Genomic DNA, 24920 nt, shown 5'->3' on the forward strand with positions numbered 1-24920 from the left:
CAGCACACAATTATCATGGCACATACACAAACATGCATAGGAAACGTGGAATAGGAATAACTCAAAATTATAGCTAACTGCATATTGCTGGGGATCTCAGTGGGCTTTTGCTTTATTTCATTTTGTTCAAGCTTTTTTTTGTCTTATTGGGGGTATCTTTGTTTTGATTTTGGAGTTTGGGAAGTTTAATGTTTGTTTTTGGATAGTTGTCTTTGAGAGAGAGGAAATTTGTGCAGGTAGGGAGGTAGGAAGGACCTGTGAGGAGCTGGGGGAGGGGAAAACACGATCATAATATATCATATGAACTAAAAACTTTGAATAAAAGATTACAGCTTTGCATGAACTTAGATTGTGGAGGCAACTAAGGCTGATTGCTACATTGTTCTCTCGAGCAGATTGAAGAAGCAGGCGGAGTACACAGGAGGATAACAGTCCTAAATTTTAAGGGGCCTCCAGATGTTATAACTCTGACTGGGAGGTCATTCAAAAGTTCTGATCTCTTTGAATGTAAGGAATATTTTATCATAATGCATTGCCATAGCATGTAATGCAAATATACAAGAAGATTCCTACTAATACCATGTTCTAAATAAGAAACTTCACTACTGATGGGGACTATGGACCCCCAGACACTGAATTTCCTGTGCTGGTGTAACTGCTTACAGCTGCTCCAAGCAAAACAACTTGTTTTCCTGAGCCTTGCAGCAGCTCTGAGCACGAGACCCTGATGGCAGGTGAGTGGGTTCTGATGGGTCTGCAGCTGAAAGATCCCTAGAGCTGGGGCGTGGCCAGAACCTTATATAAGCTACCCCCTAAGCACAATAAAGTTGCCATTCTTGGCATTGTTGTTTCAAGGATGACCCATGTCCCTGTGCCTCTGTCTGTGTGGGTTTTTTCTTTTTTTTTTTTAATTTATTTATTTATTAAAGATTTCTGTCTCTTCCCCGCCACCGCCTCCCATTTCCCTCCCCCTCCCCCTACCAAGTCCCCCTCCCTCCACTGCCCGAAGAGCAATCAGGGTTCCCTGACCTGTGGAAAGTCCAAGGAACCCCCACCTCCATCCAGTTCTAGTAAGGTGAGCATCCAAACTGCCTAGGCTCCTACAAAGCCAGTACGTGCAGTAGGATCAGAAACCCAGTGCCATTGTTCTTGAGCTCTCAGTAGTGCTCATGGTCCGCTATGTTCAGCTAGTCCGGTTTTATCCCAGGCTTTTTCAGACCCAGGCCAGCTGGCCTTGGTGAGTTCCCGATAGAACATCCCCATTGTCTCAGTGTGTGGGTGCACCCCTCGCGGTCCTGAGTTCCTTGCTCGTGCTCTCTCTCCTTCTGCTCCTGATTTGGACCTTGAGATTTCTGTCCTGTGCTCCAATGTGGGTCTCTGTCTCTGTTTCCTTTTATCGCCTGATGAAGGTTAATATTCAGGAGGTGTCTGTGTGTTTATGTGTTTAAATCTCCAGCCTAGTTCCCGGCCAGCACACCGTCACGTAGTACAGGTTTTACATATTATATTCACATATTTGTGATGTTTTTCCTTTTTGGTATTTTTCTTTTTTTGTCATTGTTCATCTGAATCTCTAACAAGTACAATGCATATACGGCACTTTGATTTTTAAAAGTGCAATATTTTTTTCAATATCCTTCATATCGCTCCAAAATTTGATAAATTAATTTTAATAAATGATGATTGATTCACAAAGAGAAGATACAGAAAGCAAGAGTGTTTTAAAAATACAGAATGGAACAGAAGTCATAGTCCTTTAACTTATTCTTGTGTTCCTTGTGATTGGATGTATTGTATGAGAGATGAATATTTTTCAGGCGGGGGTTCAACACAGGTTTCTCTGTGACTGTTCTGAAACTCACTCTATAGACCAGGCTGGCCTTGCACTCACAAAGATCCACTTGTCTTTGCCTCCCCAGAGCTGGAATTAAAGTATTCTACTTTCAATTAAAAAAAACTGAGTAACTTTAATTTTCAATTTTCTAATAAATAACAAACTACTAGCCAACATTTCTCTTCTATGCATATCCTAAGACTTGGAGGACACAACCTGCCCAAGTCACCCATTTCTGAGAGGGCAGGTAAGCACTCCAAAGCTTCACATTAGAGTCATAGGAAAAAAAACAGAGAAAACAGAGTGAGTTCGACTCCAAGTTTCTCTGGTACATCAATTTTCTCAAACCCTTCTCCACACATATGTAACGGGGAACTTTTAGGATTTATAACATTGATCTCTACATTTTTAAAGTTTTTTTTAAAAAAATACATTTTCCAACAAGAGAGAATTTGTGAAATAATGTATCCACCAACATTGATGGATGCTCCCTGTAGACATATCTGTAATCTCAGTATTTGCCTTTAGAAGTACGAGGATGCCATGATTAGGATGTCATTACTTTCTGAAACTAGTGTAGCCATAAGTTGCCTGTGGAGCATTTACTGAAGATAACGCTATGTGCTCTGGACATCTGGACAGAATCCAGGCATCAGTGTTCTCTACTCCAGGTGGACACACAAAGCAGGTGACACTGGGAACTGAAATGCCTAGGACCACAGCCTAAGAACCTCAAGGCCTTTGAATCACTGAGACTACTAGATGCCAACTCCTATTTTCATAGGAAGAAAGCATTTAAGGAAGATTATTAATTGTTTATTTGTCTTATGAAACAGATTTTCACTGTATAGTCCAGGCTGTACTCAAACTCCTAGAAATTCCCCTACCTCCACCTCCTGAGTGTTGGGATTCTATGTGTGAGTTATCTGACTCAACTTTTGAATGAATATTTTTAAATGTGATTTGTCCTGTGCTATTAAACTAATATTACTGTGTCTCAGATACAGACCTTGACCTGCAACCAGTAAAAGAGGAGCAAATGCCAGGTCATCCTCATAAGACACCTATTTCAAATATTAGTATAATCATTAAATGAATATTTTAAAAAAGCGTAGATGAGGTTTGAGAGATGTCTCAGTGGTTAAGAGAACTTAACGATCTTGCACAGAGCACAAGTTGCATTTCCAATACCAACATGAGTCTCACAAATGTCTGTAATTGCAGTTCCAGGGGATTTGATGCCTCTTTGGACCTTCACAGACTCCTGCATGCACAGGGTACACATATATGCATTCAGGCAAAAACACATATAAATAAATATTAAAGGAAATTACATATATGACAGCTACAAATTATGAAAAGACCACTGATTAGTTACAAAATTGACAAACATAAACATCCTTAGAGAAACTGTTGAAATATATTCCTGTCCTTCAACATAAACTTTCTGATTTAATGACTATGAAATGAAACCAGATAATTTTTGTAAGAAGGTAAATGCTGGTCCAGAACCACAGCTCTGAGACAATTGTAAAACCAGTAAAAAAATAAAAAAATCAGAACTCTCTCCTAAGACTCTCAGCTTCAAGATCTCTGAAATCCTAGGCTAGTTCTGACAACTAAGCAACAGTGTGGAGAAGATGCATCTGACATAACCAGGATTGTTCAGCAGCTGTCAAATGCAGAAAACCACTTGCTCTGAGGGGGACAAGTACAGCCCCTCACAAGCTCCTTCTCTTCCACCCCACAGGACTCCCGCCTAGACACAATGGTTTCAGAAAATCACTCCATGGTGACAGAGTTCATCCTCAAGGGGTTAACTAACAGGCCAGAGCTCCAGCTGCCCCTCTTCTTCCTCTTCCTGGGGATCTACACGGTCACAATGGTAGGAAACCTGGGCATGATCACCTTGATTGGACTCAACACACAGCTTCACACCCCCATGTACTTCTTCCTCAGCAACTTGTCATTTGTGGATCTCTGCTACTCCTCTGTCATTACCCCAAAAATGCTCATCAACTTTGTGTCCAAAAGAAACCTCATCTCCTATGACGGGTGCATGTCACAGCTCTACTTCTTCCTTGTTTTCGTCATTGCTGAGTGTTACATGCTCACTGTGATGGCCTATGACCGCTACGTGGCCATCTGCCACCCCTTGCTTTACAACATCATCATGTCTCCTGCCCTCTGCTCCATGCTGGTAGCTTTTGTCTATGCCATGGGATTCATTGGCTCAACAATAGAGACAGGCCTCATGTTAAAGTTACACTATTGTGAAGACCTCATCAGCCATTACTTCTGTGACATTCTACCCCTCATGAAGCTCTCCTGCTCTAGTACCTATGATGTAGAGATGGCTGTCTTCTTTTTAGCTGGGTTCAATATTATAGCAACAAGCTTAACAGTACTAATTTCCTATGCCTTCATCCTGTCGAGCATCCTGCGCATCAGCTCCTCTGAGGGCAGGTCCAAAGCTTTCAGCACCTGCAGCTCCCACTTTGCAGCTGTGGGCTTGTTCTATGGATCCACTGCCTTCATGTACTTAAAGCCTTCCACAGCTAGTTCCCTGGCCCAGGAAAATGTAGCTTCTGTGTTCTACACCACGGTGATCCCCATGCTCAATCCCCTGATCTACAGCCTGAGAAACAAAGAGGTGAAGGCTGCCCTGGACAAAACACTGAAGAGAAAACTCCTTTGATGGAAATGTTGGTCTTTTTTTTTTTTGAAAGTTCTTTTTTTAATTATTTATTTTTTTAATTTATTTATTTATTAAGGATTTCTGCCTCCTCCCCGCAACCGCCTCCCATTTCCCTCCCTCTCCCCCGATCAAGTCCCCCTCCCTCATCTGTTCGAAGAACAATCAGGGTTCCCTGACCTGTGGGAAGCCCAAGGACCGCCCACCTCTATCCAGGTCTAGTAAGGTGAGCATCCAAACTGCCTAGGCTCCCCCAAAGCCAGTACGTGTAGTAGGATCAAAAACCCACTGCGATTGTTCTTGAGTTCTCAGTATTCCTCATTGTCCGCTGTGTTCAGCTAGTCCGGGTTTATCCCATGCTTTTTCAGACCCAGGCCAGCTGGCCTTGGTGAGTTCCCGATAGAAGATCCCCATTGTCTCAGTGTGTGGGTGCACCCCTCGCGGTCCTGAGTTCCTTGCATGTAAGAGTATGTGATTGTAAGCACCTGTGTGATAACTTCTGTAAGCCTACCCAGCTGTGAAGACAAAACACTCGTTTCTTCCTGTGGTTGAGTCTGTGTTTTTTCTACTTATTTTCTCCTTACCTCTGCATAAACCTCTGATTTCTATTTGTTGATTTTTAAGGTCTGTGGTGGTTTGAAAGAAAAAGGTCTCCAAAGGATATGGCACTCTTAGGAGGTGTGGCTTTGCTGGAGTTGGTGTGGTCTTATTGGAGGAATTGTGTCACTGTGAGGGTGAGCTTTGAGGTGTCGTATATGCTCATACCCAGTATCTCAGATCAAGTCGTGCTATCTTCGTATAAAGATATAAAACTCTCAGCTCCTTGTCCAGCACCATGTCTGCTTGCACACTGCCATATCCCACCATGATGCTAATGGAGCATGCTATGGAACAATCTTTTTGTATGTGGGTGTATATTACTCTCATTGGTTAATAAAACACTGACTGATGCATAGTTGGGCAGCAAAAGATTAGGTGGGATTTGTGGCAGGAAATTTAAAAAGGGCGGGGCAGGGAAGGAAAGAAGAGAAAAACCAGGGGAGTCACTAGGAGATGAAGAGAGAAGAAGAAGAATATGCCATGCTGAAAATTGTACCACATTTTGGCAGGGGATAGATAAGAAATATGGGTTAATTTAACTTGTAAGAGCTAGTTATAGCCACAAACCCAGCCCTACACAAAGTAGTAGAAGGAAAACTACAACCCTCGGAAGTTGGTTACTCCAACAAAAACACAGACAATAGGTGATATCAAAGCAGCTAATCCCAAAAAAGGTAAAAAACACACAATAACATCACCAACAACAAAAACTAAAATAACAGGAACTGGCAATCACTGGTCATTGATATTCCTTTATATAAATATACTCAACTCACCTATAAAAAGACACAGGCTAACAGATTGGATACCAAAACAAAATCCATCCTTCTGCTGCATACAATAAACACACCTCAACCTCAAAGACAGACATTGCCTCAGAGTAAAGGGTTGTGGAAATTTTTCCAATCAAATGAACCTAGAAAGAAGCTGGTGTAGCTATCCTAATAACTAACAAAATAAGCTTCAAACTAAAATCAATAAAAAGAGACAAAGAAGGACATTTCATATTAGTCACAGGAAAAATTCATCAAGGGGAAATCTCAATACTGAACAACTATGCGCCAAATACAAGGACACCCTCATATGTCAAAGAAACACTTCTAAAGCTTAAATCACACATTAAACCCCACACACTAACAGTGGGAGACTTCAACACTCCACTCTCACCACTGGACAAGTATATCAGACAGAAAATTAACAGAGAAATGTGGGAACTAACAGATATTATGAATCAAATGGACTTAACAGATATCTATAGAACAATCCATCCAAACATAAAAGAATATACCTTCTTCTCAGAACCTCATGGAACCTTCTCAAATATTGACCACATACTAGGTAACAAAGCAAACCTCAGCAGATACAAAAAAAAACTGGAATAACCCCATATAACTTATTGGATTAAAATTAGAATTCAATAGCTACCTTGGCAATCACCCAAAGTCTCATTTTCAATGTTGAAGCAACCAACTTTGGCTAAGGCCTAGAGTAACTGACAGACCATTTTCAGAGACAAGAAATTTTTCAAAACTGTCTTACCCTGTCTTGGCAAGATTTGATAGTCTTTTTTGTTGCATCCTGCTTGTCCTGTCTGGATATCGTGCAATTTGTCATGGTCGATGCATGGACAGTTCCTTGCCCAGTGGCCAGTTTTGCCATGTTTCCCACTCTCAAGTAGATAGTCTTGTTTTCTTTATTTTAAATATATGTGTGTATTTAAAAGTAAAATTAAAAATAAAATGAAGAGATTTAATGGGAAAACAGTAAATATAGAAACTGGACAAAGGAGAACAAATAAAGAGCCCCGGTGAAGAAATCCCAACAAAGACAACAGAAGAAGAAAGATAAATTTAACAAACACACACATCTATACATGTATATATATATATATATATATATATATATATATATATACATATACATATACTCTCTAACAGTGATAAGAGGAGGAGAAGGAAAGGAAGAAGAAAACAAAAAAGAACAAGAGCAAGAAAAAACATACATCGTAAAAGAAAGTTATTCCAAAACAAATAACAAAATATATCCTGGTAAAACTATTGGACATGTTTATGGAAAGAAAGCAGCAATGACTTGAGAACTCTGTAGTCCTAAGTTTCTTAATTCTATCAGCAAATATCTGAAAATACTTATGGCTTCAGAAGCAATAATCTAGTCTCAAATCTATTTTGTGTTTCTGAACTTTCATTTCCTCACTAAAAAAAGCAAATTTCTATAAAAGTGTTTTCCTCTAGGTCTGAAGTCAAAAGCATGAGTTAGATACATCAGAACATACTTCATATCAGACACTCAACAAAGTATTAGAAACTAATAGCAGTGGGTCCTGAGGGGCTACAGAGAAGGCCCAACAGTTAAGAGTGTACTGTTCTTGTGAAGAACCTGAGTTCAGAACTCAGCACCTTAGCTGGGTGGCTCACAACTGTCTACAACTGCAGTTCCAGGAGATTTAGCACCTTCTTCTGACTTCTGCATGCACTGCACTCAAGTATGCATATCCCCACACAATCATCATCTGCACTCAGGAAGCAGAAGAGCATGAACGCTGGTGCTGGCTGGCTGCCTCCTTTCCCTCCTTTGGGCCTGATAGGGAAGAACTTAGGCAGAGAAGACAGAACAGGATGCTGGGAAAAAGGGCAGAGTGAGAGACGCCATGGATCTTCTGCCTGAGATGGACTCTAGATAGAATCTTGCTGGTAAGCCACAGTCACATGGCGATACACAGATTAATAGAAATGGGTTAAATTAAGATATAAGAATTAGCCAATAAGAAACTAGAACTAACGGGCCAAGCAGTGTTTTAATGAATACAGTGTCTGTGTGGTTATTTCAGGGGCTAAGCTAGCCAGGCAGCAGGGATAAACATGGGGCCCCACTCCTTGTAACAGTGTGCCTTTGCTCCTCAGGGAGTCCTTCATGGGCATACCTAGGTGTATGTCTCCTAGTTGAGTCTAACTCCAGTCAATTAACCATAGCAATGTCTATTAACAGATAAACCTGTAGATACACTTGTAAATGAAGACTATGCCTTGGTTTCCGGCTGCCCTGACCCAAATAATCACACAGAAACTGTATTTATTATAATGTTATTTGGCCCATGGCTCACATATATTTATAGCTAGCTCTTAAATCTTAAATTAACCCATTTCTATTAATCTGTGTATCACCATGAGATCGTGGCCTACCAGTAAGTTTCCAGCATCTTTCTCTTTTGGCAACTGCACGGTATCTCTTTGACTCTATCTTCTTTTCCCTACGTTCAGTTTAATTTTTCCCCTAGCTCTATTCTGCCCTGCCATAGGCCAAAGCAACTTCTTTATTAACCAATGGTAATAAAACATATGCATGACATATAGATGGGAATCCCACATTACACTCTGGAATATCATTCATTCATTAAGAAAATTAAAATTGTGCCACTTTAAGATAAAGTAGACGAAATTAGGAAGCATTATTATGTCAAGCAAAACAAGCCAGTTTCAAATGAACAACATCACAAGTTTCATTCAGATATGGAATCTGTATGTTTTTAAGTACATAAATGTAAAGGCTTTGCTCACATTTAATGTGGGTCATCCCAACTAATCTAGAAACTTTCTCACAGACAGGCCCAAAGGTTTATCTCCTGGGTGACTCCAGACCCTGCCAAGCTGATGGCCAATATTAACCATTTGATTCATGTTCATTGGCTTAGTATGACTAGTGAGGAATCTGCAAATAATTCTCCAATAGTTAGGAGCCTGAATTTCCATGGCAAATCTGTCTCACACTTGCAAGACCAACATAAATGACAGGATCCTAGGATAGATGTCACCTGGGAACTTGGTAGATATGCAAATTTTCAGATTCACACCAAACCTACTGAACTGCTACTAAGCAAACCCTAGCTAATTGTGGTTACATTTGTACTCTCTCACCTTCTAGATATCACACAAATTCTTTTAATTAATTGAAACCAATTATTTCTACAATTAAGCTCAAAATAACCTGGGAAGTGTAGTTTTAGCTTTCTAACACATTAGAAAGATGTAGCAGATGTTAAGACAGTCATTTCCTCTTGACTCTTCCACTCATTTTTCTTTCTTCTCTTTCATTGAAGAAATGTGCCTTCTACCACTGTAACTTTATTTTAATTAGAATAAAATACAAAGGAAAACAATCAGCTTAAGGTGTGAAACCATAAAGAAAAAATAATGATCAATTTTAATTATAAATTGTTACAGAAATCATGTAGCAAAGAACACCAGTGATAGTAATGTAACCCAATCTGAGAAAAGCCTAATATATGGGATAATATCTTAATATCCTAACACCGATCTGTAATAGACTACAGAAATCACAATAATAATCAGAATAAATCGGAAATGGACAGAGAACCCAGTTTACAGAGGAAGTATGGAGTGTCATCCACCACATGAAGAGGTTCTCAGATCACTAAACACAGAAATGCAAACTAAAGCAGTGATATATCTTCTTACACCTGTGAGAATGGTAAAGGCTTAAAAGCTGGGGAGCGATGCATGTTAGTGAAGAAGAACACTTGTATTCTGTGATTGGTCTAGAAAACAGGAAGGCATTACTTAGAAAACACAAGGCTAAGTGTGCATACACTCATTAGTTCTGGCCCAGGTGTACATGACTCAATGTCTTGCCTCCCATGTACACAGGAGGACATGTGCAAAAACGCTTTGTGCTATTATTTTTGGTGATGGGAAATGGGCAAAACAGGACTCCATCTTTAAGAAAATTAGCAGATCATTTGTTGTGGAGACTTTATAATATCTAAGAATAGTCACAGGCAGTATAGCTTAAAGATACCCTACACAGTGAGAAAATAAAGATGATAAGAAATAAAACACAATGTTGCTTATGCATATTAAAATTTTATGCAAGAAAACATATGCAATGTGGGAGTATGTCAACACACATATCTCAGTTATACAGGAAGCAGGAATATAGATCATTTGAGCCCTGAAGTTCAATGCCAACTTAGGCCACATGGTGAAATCTGCCTCAAATAATAAAAATAATACCTTGATTAACTGAGATTAGGAACATAAGCCACATACTGGAAGAGAATATTGGTGAATAATGTATCTGATAAAGAGCATGGTATGCAGACAGCTCTTCCAAATGAACAATGAATACAAAGGTAAATGAATTGGTACCTGTACATCCAGTGAGAGAGTCAGTGTTAAGAAAAATGAGCTTCCATCAAGAGGAAATCTCAATACTGAACATCTAGGCCCCAAATACAAGGGCACCTTCGTATGTAAAAGAAACACTGCTAAAGTTGAATTTACACATTAAACCCCACACAGTAATAGTGGGAGACTTCAACACCCCACTCTCACCACTGGACAGGTCTGTAAGACAGAAAATTACCAGACAAATAAGAGAACTAGCAAATGTTATGAATCAAGTGGACTTAACAGATATCTATAGAATATTCTATCCAAAATAAAAGAATATACCTTCTTCTCAGCACCTCAAGGAACCTTCTCAAAAACTGACCACAAATTAAAATTAGAATGCAACAGCAACATTAATTTCAGAAAGCCCACAAACACATGGAAATTAAACAATGCTCACCTGAAGCATCAAGGAAGAAATAAAGGAAGAAATTAAAGACTTCCTAATATCCAATGAAAATGACCTCAAAACATACCCAAATTTATGGGACACAATGAAAGCAGTGTTAAGAGGAAAGTTCAAAACAGTAAATGCCCACATAAGGAAGCTGGAAAAATCCCACATCCCACAGTAGTGAGTTAACAGAACACCTGAAAGCTTTAGAACAAAAAAAAAAAAGCAAACTCACCCAGGAGAACTAGATGACAGGAAAAAAATCAAATTGAGAGCTAAAATTGACAAAATAGAAACAAAGAAACAGTACAAAGAATCAATGAGACAAAGAGTTGGTTCTTCAAGAAAATCAACAAAATAGACAAACCTTTATCCAAATTAACCAAAAGACAAAAAGAGAATATCCAAATTAACAAATTCAGAAATGAAAAGGGGGCATAACAACAGACATGATGGAAATCCAGAGAATCAGTAGGTCATATTTCAAAAACCTGTACTGCACAAAATTGAAAAATAAATGGACAGCTTTCTGGATAAATATCACTTACCAAAATAAAATCAAGACCAGAAAAACAAATTAAATAGACCTATAATGGCTAAAGAAATAGAAATAGTCATCTAAAGTCTCCCAACCAAAAATAGCCTACGACCGGGTGGTTTTAATGCAGAATTCTACAAGATGTTCAAAGAATAACTAATACCAATACTCTTCAAATTGTTCCACACAATAGAAACAGAAAGAACATTGCCAAACTCTTTTTATGAGGCTACCCTGATACCCAAACCACATAAAAACATTACTAAGAAAGAGAATAACAGAACAATCTCACTCATGAATATTAATGAAAAAATACTCAAAATACTGGCAAACCAAATCTAAGACCACATCAGAAAAATCATCCAAGTTGACTTCATCCCAGAGATGCAGGGATGGTTCAACATATGAAAATGTAATCCACCATATAAACAAGCTAAAAAAAATGATAATCTCATTAGTTGCTTTAAAAGATTTTGACAAAATACAACATCCCTTCATGATAAAGGTCTTGGAGAGAGCAGGGATACAAGAAACATACCTAAACATAACATAATAAAGGTAATATACAGCAAGCCAACAGTCAACATCAAACTAAATGGAGAGAAACTCACAGTGATCCCACTGAAATCAGAAACAAGACAAGGTTGGCCACTCTCTCCATATCTATTCAATATAGTACTTGAAGTTCTACTAGAGCTATAAGCCAACAAAAGGAGATCAAGGGGATACAGATCAGAAAAGAAGAAGTCAAACTCTCACTATTTGTTGATGATTTGATAATTTACATAAGTGACCCTAAAAATTCTACTGAGGAACTTCTATAACTCATAAACACTTTCAGTAATGTAGCATGATACAAGATTAACTCAAAAAAATCACTAACCCTCCTTTACACAGATGATAAAAGGACTGAGAAAGAAATCAGGAAAACATCACTCTTCACAGCAGCCACAAATAACATAAAATATCTTGGAGTAACTCTCCCCAAATAAGTGGAAGACTTGTTTGACAAGAACTTTAAATCTTTGAAGAAAGAAATTGAAGAAGACACCAGAAAATGTAAAGATCTCCCATGCTCTTGGGTACGTAGAATTAGCATAGTAAAAATGACAATCTTACCAAAAGCAATCTACAGATTCAATGCAATGCCCATCAAAATCTCCACAAAATTCTTCACAGACCTCGAAAGGACAGTACTCAACTTCATATGGAAAAACAAAAAACCCAGAATAGGCAAAACAATCTTATATAATAAAGGAACTTCTAGAGGTATCACAATCACTGACTTCAAACTCTACTTCAGAGCTACAGTACTGAAAACAGCCTGGTATTGGCCTAAAAAACAGGAGGACCCATGAAACTGAATAAAAGACCCAGATATCAATCCACACACCAATGAACACCTGATTTTTGACAAAATAAAGCATATTCAACAAATGGATATCAACATGTAGAAGAATGAAAATAAATCCATGCACAAAACTCAAGTCCAAATGGATCAAAGACCCCAACATAAAATCAACCACCCTGATCCTCATAAAAGAGAAAGTGGGAAGTACACTTGAATGCACTGGCACAGGAGACCACTTCCTAAATATAATCCCAGTAGCACAGATCCTGAGAGAAACAATTAATAAATGGGACCTCCTAAAACTGAAAGCCTTCTGTAAAGCAAAGACATGATCAATAAGACAAAACGGCAGCCTACAGAATGGGAAAAGATCTTCACTAACCCCACATCAGACAGAGGTCTGATCTTCAAAATATACAAAGAACAATTTTCTTAGAAACTGGTCATCAAAAGTACAAATAGCCTTCCTCAGAAGCAGAATTCAGAAATCCAAAGGATTGTGAGGCAGATCTAATGTGCGGCTTTCCACACCTGCACTGTATCTCTGTCAGGAAAATCTATCTGGTGCCTAGTTATACCAGATAATAGAGCTTGAGGCAATTTCTACATGTGCCCTCTGTCATCAGTGCAGAAGGACACTCGGCCTCCACCAACTAATGCTTCCACTCAGAGATGTTCTTCTGTGAAAACAGTATAAAGAGTCGGGAATAATTCAGTAGAAAAGACCAACTGACAACTAATGGCACCGAAGTATGCTGTACAGTGGCACCAGATGGATCCAGGGGCAGTGGTCACTCGTCCTCGTGCCTTAAGCCAATGCATCCTGTATTTGTGACTTCAGCTATATTTCTAGCTTCCTAGCTTCCTTGGACGTCATTTTGCAAATCTAGTGTCTTAACTTTCTTTTCCTCCATTTCTTTAAGGGAATTTGTCATTTCCTCTTTAAAGCTATCCATCATCCTCATAAAGTTACATTTAAAATTATTTTGTTCTGCTTCTTCTGGATTCAGATGATCAAGTCTTCCTGTTGTGTGATAACAGGGTTCTGATGTTACCATGTTGCTTCTTAGGTTGTTGGATGAATTCTTGCATTGGCACCTATCAATCTCTTCCTCCAATTGGTGTCAGCAGTGTCTTTGCCTCTTGGTCCAATCCTTGCAGTTGCTCTCTGTGTCTTTGGGAACTGCTCTTGGTCTGCTCTGTATTGTGGTTGTAGTTCGCAGGGTCCCATTGATGGGATGGGCATGTTGGAGCAGCCTACCTGCAGGAAGCTTGCCTACTCACTGACTAGAGAAGCTGAGGTAGGTGAGGGAGGGACCCTGGGTTTTGCTCCAGTATGGAAAACCTAGAGAGTGGGGTGCCCTGTTGGGTGGGTGATCACTCACCTCTTGGTCCTCTCTGTATAGTTGCAACCTGTGTTTCAGAGTTCATCTGAGGGCGCAGGGGACAGGAGGGTTTGGGGGCAGAGTGGAACTTGTAGCTTGCAGGGTTCAATCAATGGGTGTCGGAGCAGCCTACCTGCAGGAGGCTTGCCTGATGACTGACTAGAGAAGCTATTCTGTTTCTTAACTTCCTCTGCAGTTCTGTGAAGTACCCTATATCTTTCAAAAAAAATCCCAACTTGCTGATTTTATGAGGGTCATATTTCATGTTTTGAGACCAAGAGACATCACCTTTTTTTAGTAAGAAGATATCCAGAGCAGAGGCTGAGAAAAGCATGAGGGAGTGGAGAAGACATTCCAGGCTGTGTTCAGCCCTCTCTCACTCCATATCTGGTTACAATTCTCCTCCACTCTCCCCTGGCTCGTCCACAGGACTCAGGTTGTATTTATACTTTTTAATCCCATCTAGTCTCTCTTTGATGTTTTAGTGAGAAAAAATAAGCCTGCACTTCAGATTCTGTAGTCAACTGTCTTACAAGAGCTACATTTAAAGGAATAAAAACCAAATATTAACTCTCTAATGTCAACAAGCAAAAAGACCAACTCAAATTCTGTGGGGAAATTTCTTAAAATAACTTATTACATCCCAAAATGTTTCCCAAGCCCAATAAGCAAAGGGCATCCTTATTACAGGCAAATAATACATGGGATGGTTATATTGTATATTTTAAACCATCACAGGTATGCCAGAGGTCAATCTTTTATATGATATACAAATGCACATGTGTGGAAACAGACACACACCTTGTCAGTGGAGGTTACATAAGGACAAGCCTGCTACCCATTTCATAAGATTTATTTCATGGTTTCATGTTTTTAAATGACTATAGCTTTAGTATGTGATTCACCTCTGCTTTCATGACAGGTTAAGTAGCCACATCTTTGTTCTACACTCTGTCTTTGCTTGGAACCATGTTATATATTTTAACATCATTACTGTAGGAACTCATTGTCATGGTATGCTAACAACCTATTACAGATACCCCTAACTCACAATTGATTCACATACACACACACACACACACACACACACACACACACACACTCAAAGGTTTGAGAGTATAAATCATATATCAAGCTTTGACTTTACTGTCTACCTAACTGAATATGGAGTCAGACTCTCTTTCACGAAACTGGGCAATGTGGTAGGTCACCAGCTCCCAGTCAGCCATAGGATCAATAACAACTGATACTTAGGAGTATTGCAAAGGTTTAGAGATGTTGTATTTTGTGTCTTTAGATCTCATGTCAACAAAACGACCAATAGTGTGCCCCATTTCTGGTAAGAACAAGAAAACAACTTCTCTCGGTTTCTCTCAAAGCTAAGGCAAGCACTCTACCACAAAACTAAATTTTCAAACCCAAATTTCTCTCTTTTGGAGACAAGGAACCATGCCAGCTACAATTACAGTTGAGATTAAACTCAAAGTAGTTAACCAATACGAAGGAAGAGGTCAATGGCGATCAGAACAGATAAGTAAAGCTTCTCACAATTGATAATACCAGACATATCAAAGTACAGAAAGTGAATCAGTGAGACAGAAACTTTCTTATCAGCATCCATGAAACCTACCTTCGTGAAGAAGAGAGCTGCACTCTGGATAACAAGGGAGTACTGGCATAGAAGGAAGACCAGTACAGAAGCCCATACTGCCTAGCTTACTAACAATCCCAGCTCGGGAAGAACCCTGCTAATTCACTAAAAGTATGCCAATAATGCTACACACACACACACACACACACTCATGCACAAACACAACTTATAGAAAGTTACGGGGGGTTTTATTGTTTCAGAATCACCAACCCTGTAACGTAAAGGCTAGTGACAAGGCAACAGGCTGATTCTAACAGTGCTGAGGTTTTTAAAGAGAAGCTGTTAAAGATAATTGTAAAATATATAAGTGAATATATGTGAAAATAAGTGAAATATGTTTGTTCTGGAAGCAAAGGCCAGAACATGCAACCATTCATCAAGAGTCCAAAGCAATGGCAGGCAAAGACACAAGGCGTTCATAAAGAAATTAATGTTGCTTTGGGTAATGTTATGGGGTCCAGCATAAGCCTTTCCTAAGAAAGGTTTATAAGGTGAGCAATTAATACAAGCTGTTCCTTGTATTGATGTGGGCATAGATGTCATGAACTTGTGTGCATGTGGATGTCATATAAGAGACTGACCTTTAACTCATAACGGTCATGGGTTAAAATATGAAGACTAGTTAAATCATATGTTAAATGTAGAACTTATGATGATGACCTTAGCTTTATCACATGAACACCCAGGGAACATTATCAAATAATGAGCAAACAGAGGACCAGTGGACAACATTGTCCAGCTATAAAATAATATAAGTGCTCTAAACAAGTGTAAAGTAGACTGAGCTAAGCTAGTGTTAGATGGATTAGATGTGTTAGTAGGTTAGATGGATTAAACATTTTTAATTAATGATGTTTTCAATTTATAAAGTGTTTATTGTGATACAATGCCAATATAAGTTAAGGTGACATTTGTACTATGATTCCTAAATATTAAATAGAATCCTAAATGATCATGAGAAGATGAATGAGAGCTTTCCAGGTAGGGAAAGTGGCATAAATTTCTATGGAGCCCCAGAAAATTCCATTATATTAGAAAAAGGTGGGTAGCATAATGACTAAATCATTGTACAGCTGAGTGAAATGGCAAAAGTTCTCCAAAGGCCTATGTGTGGGCAGGCTTGGTCACCAGGAAGGGGTCTTTGTGGAACGAAGAAAGAGTTAAGAGGTTGGGCCTAGTAGAAAGGGCATAGTAGAAGGGTCATTTAAGAGGTTAGACCCAGAAGATTCATTGAGGAAATGGGAGAGCCTGGGCCCTTCCTTCTGTCTTCTACCCCCAGTTGTGAGGTGAACACACTTGCTTCACCATCCACTCCCACAGGGATGTGATGCCTCAGCACAGGCCCAGAGCAGCGAGGCCAAAGGTCATGGCCTGGAAGCTGTAACTAGCCAAGATAAACCTTCTCTTCATAAATAGTGAACTCAGCTATATGCTCCAGGGACAGAAAGCAAACTCTTGCCCTTGCTGTCTCTGGGCATCAGTAGTTAGAGTCATTGTTTCCTCTGGGAGATTCCACAGGAGATCAAAGGAAGGCGTTTTCACATGTGTTGACCTCGAAGGATGAGGAAGGAGCAGGCGCTCCACTGTCCAGGACCAGCCTGTTCCCTTCTTGCTGCATGGTAAATACTTGCTCAGTAAGTAGAGTTCAGAGCTACGCTGCATCTAAGATATAGATTTAATTTCTACAACTACCCCTTACGCTTTTTTTTTCTTTTTGGTTTTTTTGAGACAGGGTTTCTCTGTAGCTTTGGGGGGTCTGTCCTGGAACTCCTGAAACTAGCTCTTATAGACCAGGCTGACATTGAACTTACAGAAATCCACCTGCCTCTGCCTCCCGACTGCTGGAATTAAAGGTGTGTGCCACCAACGCCGGGCATACACATCTTAAAATGATGATTTCCCGCTTAACTCAGACATCCCTGGGATGTCACCAGCAGTTTGGGTGTAAATTCACAGGGTGTGTCCCATTTCGAGAGCAACCAGAGAACTAACAGCTGATGTTGGGTTACAGATAAATACACAATGTCCTATGTAGAAATCCAGAGATTTCTGTCTCTCCCTAAGTAAAGGTAGGAGAGCGTGGCCTTTCTGTCTACACAGAAACTAATAGGAGAAAACAACTTCTCTCTCCCTTCCCCATTACAGAATATGGCATAGGGTTGATGCCAGGTGGGAATCCTTACAGAGGATATTTCTCTAACACACTGTGCAACACCCTTGTGCATGAAACGATTGGAAAGGGCTTCAAGATTCTGCACATGGCAAAGCCATTGTTTCAAGCACCATTTACAGCTAAATTCTACAGAACTAGTCACGCCCACTGAGATATGTGTTTCATTAAACAGCTGCAGATACTGCCTTGAAGAGTAAAATACATATTTGTTCTGCCACTGCTTCTGAGGAGCAGTGCTGTACCCATTACAGCTGGGAACAAGGACACTCAAGTTTTCCTATATAATTTCCACTGAATTGTATTTTAAAGCTTGCTAGAATTTACTTTTTAAAACAAATGTGTATTTATGCATAAGTATATTTACACTCTGTCTGTGCATTACAATCACAGGATTCAAGTAGCACAGCCCGAACACCCTTGTCTGCCCCAGTAGGATGACCCCTTCTGCTACTGCCACCTGGTGGCAGCATACCTAAACTTCAAGAAAAAGAATGCAATTCACTCAAGAGGCTCCCTTTAGTCCAAGAAAGAACTAAAAAGAGCAATTTTATACCATGTACTACTAATTAAGTATATTTATGAATATAAAATCAAAAAACACAAATGACAAAAAATAGACAAACATGTTGGTAAGTACTGCCGTGGATCAGTTGGCTTAGAAAAAATAGCAATTTTTAAACTGCGTAGAAAATTCAGAGTTTTAATATAAGCTTATGGTCAAGACAGGTATACTATGACACAAGATATGAAGAGAAATAAGCAAGAAATGGGATGAATTATTTAAAAGTTAGCATCGGCCCTTAACTGTATACAGGGGAAGGTTAGCAAAATCAAAGGACATATGCAAAAGTCATGTAAAAACCTATTCCCTTATAATTGAAAAATACATATCTTTAAAAGATTTTGAAATAAATGTGCCTACATAGGTACTGAGAAGTTACAGTTTTTAATAGAAAAAAAATCCTGGCATCCAATTCAGGACCCTTCCCTTTGAGTTACTGACCAGATTAGTCCAAGATGCTCTAAAATATATATATACAGTCTATTCCCATTGCTCTTTGTTGACACAAAACTTAGATGGAGAAGACCTATTGTTGAAGACACCACACAGTTTGGTGTCAGGACACAGAAATCAAGCTAGAAATGATCTCAGCAGGGAAGATTCTGGATATCATTCAGAGGACAAAAGCTCTCCGCGTGCATTAAAAAATCCTGAAGCATATTCCTCTTTTTTGGGTCTGGGTTATGGTATGTACTCACTCATAAGCGGATTCTAGCCATAAACAAAGGACATTGAGCCTATAGTTCGTGATCCTAGAGAAGCTAAATAAGAAAGTGAACCCAAAGAAAAGCATAGTTATCCTCCTGGATCTTAAAAGTTGACAAGATCGCCGAGCAAAAGTTGGGAGCAGCAGGGTGGGAGTGGATTGGGGGGAAGGGGAAATGGGGAGAGAGAATGGAGAAGGGGATGATTGGGGAGAGATTGGGAGAATGGGATAATTGAGATGGAGGAAGGGTGGATATGGGAGCAGGGAAGAAGTTATCCTAACCAAGGGAGCCATTTTAGGGTTGGCTAGAGTCTTGGCTCTAGAGGGGTTTCCAGGAGTCCAAGGGGATTTCCCCAACTAGTTCCCTGGGCAGCAGAGGAGAGGGTGCCTGAACTGGCCTTATCTTATAGCCACGCTGATGAATATCTTGCATATTACCATAGAACCCATCCGGCGATGGGTGGAGATAGAGACAGAGACCCACATTGGAGCACCGGACTGAGCCCCCAAGGTCCAAATGAGGAGCAGAAGGAGGGAGAACATGAGCAAGGAAGTCAGGACCATGAGGGGTGCGCCCACCCACTTAGACAATGGGACTGATCTAATGGGAGCTCACCAAGGCCAGCTGGACTGGGACTGATGGAGCATGTGATCAAACCAGACATCCTGGACGTGGCTGACAATGAGGACTGACTGAGAAGCCAAGGACAATGGCACTGGGTTTTGATTCTACTGCATGGGCTGGCTTCTGGGAGCCTAGTCTGTTTGGATGCTCACCTTCCTAGACCTGGATGGAGTGGGGAGGACCTAGGACTTCCACGGGGCAGGAAACCCTGACTGCTCTTAGGACTGGAGAGGGAGGGGGAGGGGAAGTGGGGGGAGACGGAGGGAAATGGGAGGAGGGGAGGAGGTGGAAATTTTTAATAAAGAAAGAAAGAATCCTGAGGCATACAGCAAATGTCACTGTGAACCCCTAGTTTTGTTCTTCCGACGCCCAACGGTAGCTTCTCTGAATTCCTTTCATAAACTATCAACAGCCATTAAGAAGCACAAAATCCTGCAGCTGGAGAGATGTCTCGGTGGCCGAGTGCTGGCTGCTCTTCCAGAGCCCCTGGCTCCATTCCTAGCCCCCATGCAGCAGTCCACGAGTATCTGTAACTCCAGTTCCAGGCCTTCCGACACACTCTTCTGACCTCCTAGGGTACCGGGCACATATGTGGCCTACATTCTCGTGCCAGCAAAACACTCATGCACATAAAATAAAAACAAATAAGTAAAATTTTTTAAGAGGAAGTGCAAAGTTTACATCACTTGCAGGAAAATGGGTAGAACTGAAGATCATCATACAGAACAAAACAAGCCAGATTCAGAGAAACAAATACCACATTATTCTCTCACACGCAGAGTCTAGTTTACAGGAGAGGAAGGGTGTCCATTTAGGGAGAGGAAGAAGAACAAGAGAGCAACAGCTGATGAGCATGACAAAGCACACCGTGCACCTGTGTAGAAATGCCATTTCTAGTTAAAAAAAAAAAGAGTAGAGATAAGCAAATTCCACTCATTATGAACTCAGGTTCCAGGAGCAATAGAATCCATTCCTTCAAGTGCAGTACAGTTAGAACATGGTTCTTTGGACACATCACTTCCCCTTTTGTATGGGGAGCTTATTTTAGTAATTTATTTATGATAGAAATTAACAAAACGTCACATAGTGGGACACTAATTTGGGGAACTGGAAAAGGGGGATTTCTATGAGTTCAAAGGCAGCCCCAGACTACAAAACGGGAACCAACCCAGTCGACTGAGCAAGAATCATCTCTCTCAACAAACTGGCTAGAAACTGGCATGTTAGTCAAATCTATTACCCTCTCTTTGAAGAAATTCAAAGTTCAGGCAGCAAACAGACTCGAGTTTGAGGACAGTTAAAAGCTGCAATTTCTCCTCCTGGAGAAGAAATGGGAGTCATGACACAAAAGCCAAGTCCGGCTCCTCCCCAAGGAGGCCTGTTTATGTTCAGGAATGTATGGACACTCTGCTCGCCATGTTTCTCCTCTACACTGCATGCCTCCACAGACACTGCCTGATTTGCAGGATTTATTTGTTTTTCCTTTTTTTAAGGAGGGGGAGGGGTAAAGGAAGGGCCAGGAGAGAGAGAGAACGTGTGATTTGCCTGCATTTATGTCTGTGCACCAAGTGAAATTCAGTGACTGCCCAGAAGAGGGCGTTGGATCCCCTAGAACCAGAGTGAAAGCCAGCTGTGAACCACTGGGTGTTGAGGACCCAACGCTGATCCTCTGCAAGAGCAACAAGTGTTCTTAACCGCTGAGCCATCTCTCAAACTCCATCATTTGCGGATTGTTCTACTTAGAATGTGGATACGTTTTTCAGAGTCATTAGTAAATCCTAATGCCTGTTCTCTACCCCACTGCACAAAAGTTACACATAGAGAAAAACAATTAATTAAGACAAAGTTCAAATAAGCCCCACAAGGCTAATGCTCCTCAAGACTCAAGAAAAAACCCTCCGGGATTCATTAAAAGTTCACTTTTCTCCAACAACCTTGGAGGATTCTGTGCTGGATGATGTAACCCCTGGGAAAGCTCCTCAGTTGATGTCGCCACAGAGACTGTTGCCATGGAGACTTCATTGCAAATGTGTTTCAGTTTTATTAGAGTGCAAGTTAGTGTTGTTTTTCAATTATTTATTCTTATTGAGATAAAAGTCACATAACATAAAATTCACCGTTTTAAGCATTTTAGAGTTCTCACCCATAGGCTTTTAGTACATCTTGTTAAACACTATTTATTTCCAAAACATTCTACCAATCCCACCCCAGCCCCCAAAATCTGCACTTATAACACAGCCATTCCCTGCTCTCTGTTACCTCCAGCCCATGGAAACCAGTGGCCTGAACCTATTGTGGATAAGTTTCTTCTAAATGAACTGACGGCCTCTGTGGCCTTCGCACTGGCTTCTCTCACTCAGCCTAATGACTTCAGGGCTTACCCATATCAGAGCACACCTTGCATCTTCATTTCTTTCTCTTTTTTTTTTTCTTTTGATAGTGTCATGTAGACCAGTCTGGCCTAGAATTCACCATGTAGCAAGGTTGCCTTGAACTCCTGATCCTCTGGACTCTACTTGCCAAGTGCTGGGATTACAGGCATGCATCACCTTGCTCGGCTTTGTTCCTTTCCATAGCTGAATCGCATCTCATTGTGTGGAGATGGTACATCATATCTGTTCTTTTATTCGTTTATGGTTATGTGAGTTGTTTCCACTTTTAAGCTGCTATAAATAATGCTGCCTGAAGGTTAGCCAAAGATGAGGGCTTAGGACCTACTCAGGCCTCTTATGAACAGTATTAGACCTAAGTGTGCCTGAGGCCTTTCTAGGCAGGCAACATGATTAAGCTGGAAAAAATACTTTCCAGGCAATCCTGAAGACCTGAGTTCGATCCCCAGAACCCACTTAAAAGTGGAAAGAGAGAACTGATTCCACAGAACTATCCTCTGGCCTCCACTCTTGTGCATTTGTATACACACAAAACACACGCATACACTAAAATAAAATTAAGCATACAATAATGATGACTAAGAAAACAATGGCACGTGGTTGTTTAGATTCTCACATGAAGCTTTGTGAAGTCCTGAGTTACCAGAATATCTTATTCTCCATTCTCTCCTCCTACGCTTTCTAGTCAATGTGCCGTTTATTTCAGTCACCATACCTCGCTTCAGGCTGCCACTAATATAACCACCTCTTAATGGCTCAAGTCCCACCTCCTTCCTCCCCTTCTACAAGGTCATCTCAGCAACCTTGTAGCAAGATAATTTCAGGCTCCTCTCTTCATACACAATGGAATACTACTTACCTTTGAACATGAATCCGGAAGATACTTCGCTAGGTAAACTAAGGAGATGTGCCGAAAGACAAAATCTCTTGTGGCCTCTCTTGTATGTGGAATCTAAGGAGAAATTAACTCTGTGGAATGGAACAGTGGTCACTGGAGGTGGGAGAGGCATACAACAGGGGCGCATGGGTCAAAGGGTACAAACTTGCAGTGACATAAAATGAACACATGTAAAGAAACAATGTGCAGCCCAAAAGCTCCAATTAATAACCGCATATTGTGTGTTGGAATTTCGACTTGAGGGAAGAGTTTAGGTGAATACACATAAAGAATTACGTAAGATGACAAGTGTCCTAATTGCTTATTGTAGTAGTCATCTCACAATGTATAAATATTCATCTCCTTAATGGGTATAAGGATGCAGCTGGATAAGAGTAGTGTGTAATATTCTATAACACAGTGGTGTGACCATAGGCGGAAAGAATTAACTGCTTATTTTCAGATCACCAAGAGCATGATGAATGTTTCCAACACAGAGACTTGCTGTGTCCAAAGTGATACCAATCATCCGGATCCAATTGTCACAGTGCCGCATGCGCAGAGACATCCCAGTACCCCATAAACATAGAACATTAGTGAGTGCAAATGAAATATGTACTTCATGTGGGGGTTTGTGTGTGTTCATGTGTGCAGGCCTGCATGTTACCACATGCACACGAAAGTCAGAGGACAACCTTGTGTGCCCATCTCGCTCGCCAGTAAAGCAGGGTCTCTTTAATGTTTGCTGCTGCGTGTGCCAGGCTAGCTAGCTGTGGAATCTGGAGATTCTCCAGTCTCCACCAGCCTTCTCACCGTGGGAGCACCGGGATAATAGACAGGCACTCATGACCGGCTTCTCTGTAGCTTCTGAACTTTCAAACTCAGGTCCCTTTATCTGCGTAGCAAGCACTTTAACTGCTGAATCTGCTGAATCCTCTCTATGTTCCTAAACAGACATTTTAAAAGATTTTGATTAAAGTGTGGAAAGGAACAAAAGCTACGCCCCAGCAGTCAGTTGGATAAGGAAGTGTAAATAGTACATTTATTGTAATATTGTACATTTATTGTAATGCAGTACTGTATTATAATATTACAAAATCCCCATCTCCTTGAATGGAAGGAAACATGCTGTTCACCTTGAATTTCTATAATTAAAAACTTCAACCTTCTTTAGGAGGTCTGTTGTGCTCTCTGCCAGATACTTAAGCCAGGAATGTGGGCTGCTGTCTCCAAGGCTGCTGCCAACAAGCTGGAATAGGAGAGGCATCCAGCACAACTTAAAAGCCACGATGCTCTCTTGCTAAGAAAGTATGCACTCCCTGGTCTCTGCAACTCTCTGTTAGTACTCCGAGTTCTGCAAAGTTGGTTCTGCTTTTTATCAGTTTCTTTGTTGCTTCGTGGGTAGAGGGGAGGCCTTCTGAGTCCCCTCTGCAGCCCTGTTTGTGAACATTGCTCTGGAACCACCCATTTTCCGTCCTTGTTCTCAGATATTTGACATCTGGATGGCAAATCAACTGTCTGACCCAGAGTTCAGCGTACGCTTGGGAATCAGAGTGCTGTCGGTCCTAAGACCCTGCCACTAACAAGACAACTGGCAGTGATTGATCTGTGTACCTTGCTCTGGATGTCAAGTCTTTTATCTAACATAAAGCTAGAAAGGCACATCCCAAAGGTCATAAATAAAGCCATTTCTGACTACCTAACTTAAAGTGTGAAGCTCATGTTGCAATATGGACTTCTTGTCTTCACCATTCTAAATAGAAACCTAATGAATCTTTTCGAGAGTCTGAGGAATATATGTGAAATCAAGCAAAATAATGTCCTTTATTTCATTTGTGTGAGTATATGTGTGTATACATGTTCATGTATATTGAGGCCAGAGGTTGACATCTGATGTCTTTCTCAGTCATTCTCCATCTTTGAGACAGAGTA

The 24920-nt window shown here is 40.5% G+C and overlaps 1 protein-coding gene across 1 annotated transcript; it reads left to right on the forward strand.

The window, feature by feature from the left end:
* The first annotated feature begins 3599 nt into the window (after positions 1–3599).
* LOC142847210 (olfactory receptor 8A1-like) lies at positions 3600–4532 on the forward strand. The gene has a single exon (XM_075967938.1). It carries the CDS (start codon positions 3603–3605, stop codon positions 4530–4532), a length of 930 nt encoding a protein of 309 aa, XP_075824053.1. The 5' UTR covers positions 3600–3602.
* Positions 4533–24920: the final 20388 nt, after the last annotated feature.

The sequence above is a fragment of the Microtus pennsylvanicus genome, chromosome 3, assembly GCF_037038515.1.
Source record: "Microtus pennsylvanicus isolate mMicPen1 chromosome 3, mMicPen1.hap1, whole genome shotgun sequence".
NCBI classification, from domain to species: domain Eukaryota; kingdom Metazoa; phylum Chordata; class Mammalia; order Rodentia; family Cricetidae; genus Microtus; species Microtus pennsylvanicus.

Excerpts from the sequence above, each read along its gene's own strand:
- LOC142847210 (XM_075967938.1), top strand. The coding sequence starts at position 3,603 with ATGGTTTCAGAAAATCACTCCATGGTGACAGAGTTCATCCTCAAGGGG.